A 6,086-nucleotide genomic window follows, 5' to 3' on the forward strand; every position below is an offset into this window, starting at 1 on the left:
GTGTGACGAGTCCTTATTTGGATTGGGGGGCCGTCAGCCGCCGTCTCGTCGCGACGCACAGCGTCTCTCCCTCTCGGCGTCACGGTTAGGGCGGCTAAGGACTAGGCGGTGGCAGCGGGCTGAGACGAGTGTTAATGCACGATAGATTTCCATCTAAGGGGCGGATCGCTATTTTCGGCTGCGAACCGATATGGATAAAGGGACCCCACAGAGCCGGCACAGTGCCACTCGCCGCTCTCGTTCTCTTGCACGACGTACGCCCTAAGCGACCGTTGCCGATCTCTCGTCATTAGCGAACGGTAAATCGTAATCGAGTTTGTGTTTTGCATCCTAAGGCAACATGCGCCGGTGTGCTTTCGCCTTGATCGTTCGATCGAGACGGGGGTGCACACCGGACTGCTCTTGGTCCTCTCGGTTTAGAAAACGGATAACAGTGCATAATAATATTCTATTCGAAGCTCGATAAGGTGCAATTCGTCGCGTTTCAGTGATAACGTAACGGAAATTGGTGTCAACCGTGTTTAGGACCTAGCAGTTGATCGATTGAGATTCTTGTTGCTCGATCATGCATGTCTGGGAATAACTGTGAAGTGACTCTGATTTCTGTGTTTCGTTTTCTCTTTAATACAGTAGATACTCGTTATATTGCCACGTACGGAGCTATAACAATGAAAAATTCTTTAATTGATCGAACAGTTTTTTTCTTTAACATTTAGGGTGCGTAAGGGGAGACTTTAGATACTCCGTAACATTTGATGTTTCCATAGAAATAAATGTAGTGAAGTTTAGTATAGCATCACGATTCCGTACAATATTCAAATACCAGAGAATACACTTTAGTGATCTTATTCCGTCGCTTACGTTTCTATTATCATCTTCATATACTTTCAAAGTTAATATTGCGAAGGTTTCCGTGAATTCCGTGTTCTACAATGATGGAATGAAACTATTGGTGTGTATGAAAGTTCATATAATGGTGGCACTGTAACGAGAGTCTACTATAGTTCTTAACTGCTATTGTTGATCACAGTAAATATTTTCTTTTACGATTAACGATTGTATTTCTATTTCTTTCCGAGAAAACAAGGTTGCTTTATTAGGAACGATTGATTGAGCTGAAACGCTTAATTGGAATATTTTATTAATTAGTTAAATTTCTGCTTTGACACGTTTGCAGCCAATATTTGTTTAGAGATTCTTCATAGGCCACTTCTTTTTTCATAAAATTAAATTATTTGTCAAAGTTCGATTTTCATTTATTTTAAACCGTATATGATAAAATCATAGTCTCCTGAGAAACCAAATCCGTCGCTAGCATGTGATACCGGTAGCAAACGTGTCAATAACTGATTGGTATTGTATTTATTAAAATTATTAGCTACAGTGCATACCATTCCACATTTGCAAAAGTTTATTAAAACATTAAACACCTTATTTTTAATTGTTCATTATTAACAACTAGTTAAATAAATAATTGACTTTTTCATTACTAAGTGATCGCTATCTACTAAAAGTGATTATGGTAATTCAGTACCAATCATCGGTCGCATTTGAAAAAATAATAAACAAAAAAGAATAACAATGAAATAAAATAAGATCAAGCAACCTGAAATTACTAACCGGCCTTGTATTACTGTAACAAAAGGATTAATTTATTTTTCTATTCTTTAAAAATTCTTATAAAATAATATATAAAATAATTCTTATTAAAAATAAAATTCTTATATTTCACTATGCACAATCTAACCTAACACAAGCTTCAAATTATTTCTAACTTTCTGCAAACAAAAAACTGCTAACTGCTTAACATCTAATTATTATACATATATGAGATAATTCAAAGATACAGATTCTCATATAATTAATTTACTTCTAGCTTGAAATTTAGATATTTTACTAACTTAAACTTCAAATTACCTATAATTAATTAACTTTTAGTTAAACAAAAATCTACTAATCTAATTACCGTACGTATTAGTAATGATTATAAAATTCAAATTTTTATGTGCCAACTTTATTTCTAGCAGAAAGTAACGCTAATAATCAAACAAGATGTGTGATGATGATGTTGCGGCACTAGTAGTGGACAATGGGTCCGGTATGTGCAAGGCGGGATTCGCTGGAGACGACGCCCCACGTGCCGTCTTCCCCAGCATTGTTGGCCGCCCACGTCATCAGGTTGGTAAAAATTAAAAACTATGCCTAAATACAGTAAATTTTCACCATACTGATGCCAAAGTATCACCGATATCTCTAATAACCATTCTAGGGTGTGATGGTCGGTATGGGTCAAAAGGACAGCTACGTGGGGGACGAGGCTCAGAGTAAAAGAGGTATACTTACTCTAAAGTATCCTATAGAACATGGCATTATAACTAATTGGGACGACATGGAGAAGATATGGCATCATACCTTCTACAACGAATTGCGAGTAGCCCCTGAAGAACATCCAGTACTTCTCACCGAAGCTCCTTTGAATCCGAAAGCTAATCGTGAAAAGATGACCCAGATCATGTTCGAAACCTTCAACAGCCCAGCGATGTACGTCGCCATCCAGGCCGTGCTGTCCCTGTACGCTTCCGGTCGTACCACCGGTATCGTCTTGGACTCCGGTGACGGTGTCTCTCACACCGTACCCATCTACGAAGGTTACGCCCTTCCCCATGCCATCCTCCGTCTGGACTTGGCCGGTCGTGATTTGACCGACTACCTCATGAAGATCTTGACCGAAAGAGGTTACAGCTTCACCACTACGGCTGAGCGAGAAATTGTCCGCGATATCAAGGAAAAACTTTGCTATGTCGCCCTGGACTTCGAACAGGAAATGGCCACCGCCGCCGCCAGCACCTCCCTCGAGAAGAGCTACGAGTTGCCTGATGGACAGGTCATCACCATCGGTAATGAGAGGTTCCGTTGTCCGGAAGCCCTCTTCCAGCCTTCCTTCCTGGGTATGGAATCCTGTGGTATCCACGAGACCGTCTACAACTCCATCATGAAGTGTGACGTCGATATCCGTAAGGACTTATACGCCAACACCGTACTTTCTGGAGGTACCACCATGTACCCCGGTATCGCTGACCGTATGCAGAAAGAAATCACTGCCCTCGCCCCATCGACCATCAAGATCAAGATCATCGCTCCCCCCGAGAGGAAATACTCCGTGTGGATCGGTGGATCCATCCTGGCCTCTCTGTCCACCTTCCAGCAGATGTGGATTTCCAAACAGGAGTATGATGAATCCGGCCCAGGCATTGTTCACCGCAAGTGCTTCTAAAATGCTGCACCCAATACAGGGTTTCACGATTTTTGACTGCTTTCTTTTCTTTTTGTTTTCTTTCCGTGCTCACAATTTTTCGAGCCGTGATCTCTCCACACACAGAAATATATTGAGGTTAAGGAGAAGAAAGGGAGAAGAAGGTAGAAAGGGGGGAGGGAAGTACAAGGTTTGGAATACGAAAATTACTGAAGTGCCTTTATTCAACACATTTATCAGACTGTACTTTAATTTGTAGTTTATACAACACGACTGTTTGTTATTACCGTTACTTAATTTATTGATATTATCCTCGGTCATTTTGCAACGAGTCCTTTTCGGTCTTATAAATATGTATTACGCAGATTCACATGCACTATACATACACGCACACGCATAAATACAGGCTACATAATTGAATCCGTACGCGCACGTAATATTTTCTTTTTGGCATTTGTAACACACACGGGGTGATAAACGACGAGAGTGAAGTATACGATGGAGTACCGTAACCAGGCGCATCGACGTCGGCTCATATTGCTGCCTGGCGTATTGTTCTTATTATACCATATGATTAATGATAATAAAACTGTATTATATAATAACTCGATGTCGGATTATGTGAACCTTATCGTGTGCTATATCTCTAGCGAAAGTTCAATATGATGATATAATGAACTCAAATAAATTACCATTTAATTACCGATTAGAAGGAATTTGAAAGAAGTATTGTGATTTAGGTTTCGATGGTATTTAACTTCAGATGCAGTCTACTCTGGTAATCGGCCAATAGATGTGTAACTTTAAGTAATTATCTATATTTTTTATTTGTTTCAAGATGGTAGAAGGTTACGCGACAATTTTTATATAAACGTAACTTTTGTCTCATTGTGAAAAAATCAGTCGACGAAAATCAATTTTATCGAAAATTTTCACATTCCCCTATGTCATAAATCAATCGCACTAGCAACTTAGATGTAGAAATAGTTTCTACAAACTATAGCTGCTCGTCTCTAACGTTTACAAAGATATTAGTAGCCAATTAAATGATCACGGTAAAATTATCTTGAAGATTGAAATAATTAAATTTATCGGCTCTCCGCAAGATTTATGCATCATCCTTAACAGTTTAGTTCTTACTAGGCAAAAGCTTTCCGATTTATTCCTTCGTTTCCTCACGCGTATCTTCGATGCCAATTTTTTATTTCTGTACAAATAAATACTTGTTTCTCGTTATATAATTCTCCTCCACTGTAATAATATTCATCACAATTCTCGTAAATGTCTTTTGAGAAACAGCGTCGGGTCTTTTTGATCTCCGACGCGGAGACAGTCGAGTTTAGCCCTTTCCTTGAAGGAAATGCTACGACCAAGCCGTAACCCAACACGGGCGGCAAACTGTGGTACAAATAAAGAAATAGCAAAAATAGAGTTGTTGGTAGTTGTGGATGCTTAACGGGGAGTGCATACCGGGGGTCCCCGGATTACCTCCTAGCCTTACAAGGCCCCTGAGTGACTTACGCTTATTCTGACGCTTCGATGACTAAAATTAGAGCCCGCACTCTTTGGGACGCGTGTGTGCACCTGCATGGGGTGGACGTGCGCTAGTTTAGACTAACTTTATCGTACATCATTTCTCTTCGCCAGTTAAACAAGCAGTGAAAATGTTAAGATTGAGAAATGGACGACGATTGATCGAAAATCCAGAAATCCCAACTAATAGAAACGTTAGGTCTAGATTATAATCTCTCTCTCTTTATATTCAATTTATGAAATTTTATTTTTATTGGTTAACGTTGAAAAATTCATTTCTTTTTTTCACAAACGACAAGATCATTTACGAGGAAATTACATATTATTCTTCTTCTAAAATATTTCTTTTTATTTAAATAAATAAAAAATAATAACAATAATGGAACCAATAAAAATGAAAAAAATAATGATTTTAAATATTGTTTCGTTTACAGCACCATTATAGGGAATATTTTGCTTAATATTTAGTTGCTTTACTGACTTTCTTATAAGATAAGATTATAAACAAGAAAATTACGTATTATTCTTTCCCTAACATATTTGTTTCTTCCTAAAGTACTTTTAAATTCCAATGAGTCAAAATTAATTAACAGATACTTCAGCATCGCTGTAGGAAATATTTCAGTTTATTAATATTAAATATTAAATATAATTATATTTTTACAATTTTTATTTTGAACCCTCTTTCCGGTAACTTTCATTAAAACACAATGCAGATGAAACTTCTTGGCGTTATTATAAAGATCAGAACAGTACAATCTGAAGAAATATACATATAATACTAGAAGTAACAAATATAATCGTTACTGCTACTTCATTTTATTTTTGTAGCCACCTATAAATTTCGGAAAACTTTTATGAGATCCTTTAGAATTAAACATATTGTTAAGTGTTGTTTGATTTAAAACTAAAATTAATGGCTTAAATAACAATTAAACTAACTAAATGATATGTTTTTGGCGTATTTTGTATGATAGAAAAAAAAAACAGTATTTTAATGAATTTCAGTAAGCTTTTATAGAATTCTTCTAAAATTCTAAAAATTTGATAAATAATCTTTAATCTGATAATATGTGACAAATGCAAAATTTTCTGTGCAACAAATTTCAGTTACATTAAGTACTTTTATCAATTATTTTAGAAAGTAATTATTAATCTTTTAACTGTATGCAAAAGATGCAGTTACACACTATTATAAATACTTAAAATATCTTTTAGGAAAATTAATAAAAAATAATATACAACAAATTTCAAAGTTTAATTTTAAAGTTTATTATTTTTCTAGTTTAGTTTTATTTCT

At 36.5% G+C, this 6,086-nt stretch overlaps 1 protein-coding gene across 1 annotated transcript; it reads left to right on the plus strand.

Annotated features, from left to right (window-relative positions):
* The first annotated feature begins 139 nt into the window (after positions 1-139).
* Positions 140-3,436, plus strand: LOC100875387 (actin, muscle). Its single transcript, XM_003706051.3, has 3 exons — positions 140-299; positions 2,028-2,178; positions 2,270-3,436. Exons 2-3 carry the CDS (start codon positions 2,053-2,055, stop codon positions 3,272-3,274), a joined length of 1,131 nt encoding a protein of 376 aa, XP_003706099.1. The 5' UTR covers positions 140-299; positions 2,028-2,052; the 3' UTR covers positions 3,275-3,436.
* The last annotated feature ends 2,650 nt before the right edge of the window (positions 3,437-6,086 follow it).

This window comes from Megachile rotundata, chromosome 1 (assembly GCF_050947335.1).
Source record: "Megachile rotundata isolate GNS110a chromosome 1, iyMegRotu1, whole genome shotgun sequence".
Classification (NCBI taxonomy): Eukaryota; Metazoa; Arthropoda; class Insecta; order Hymenoptera; family Megachilidae; genus Megachile; species Megachile rotundata.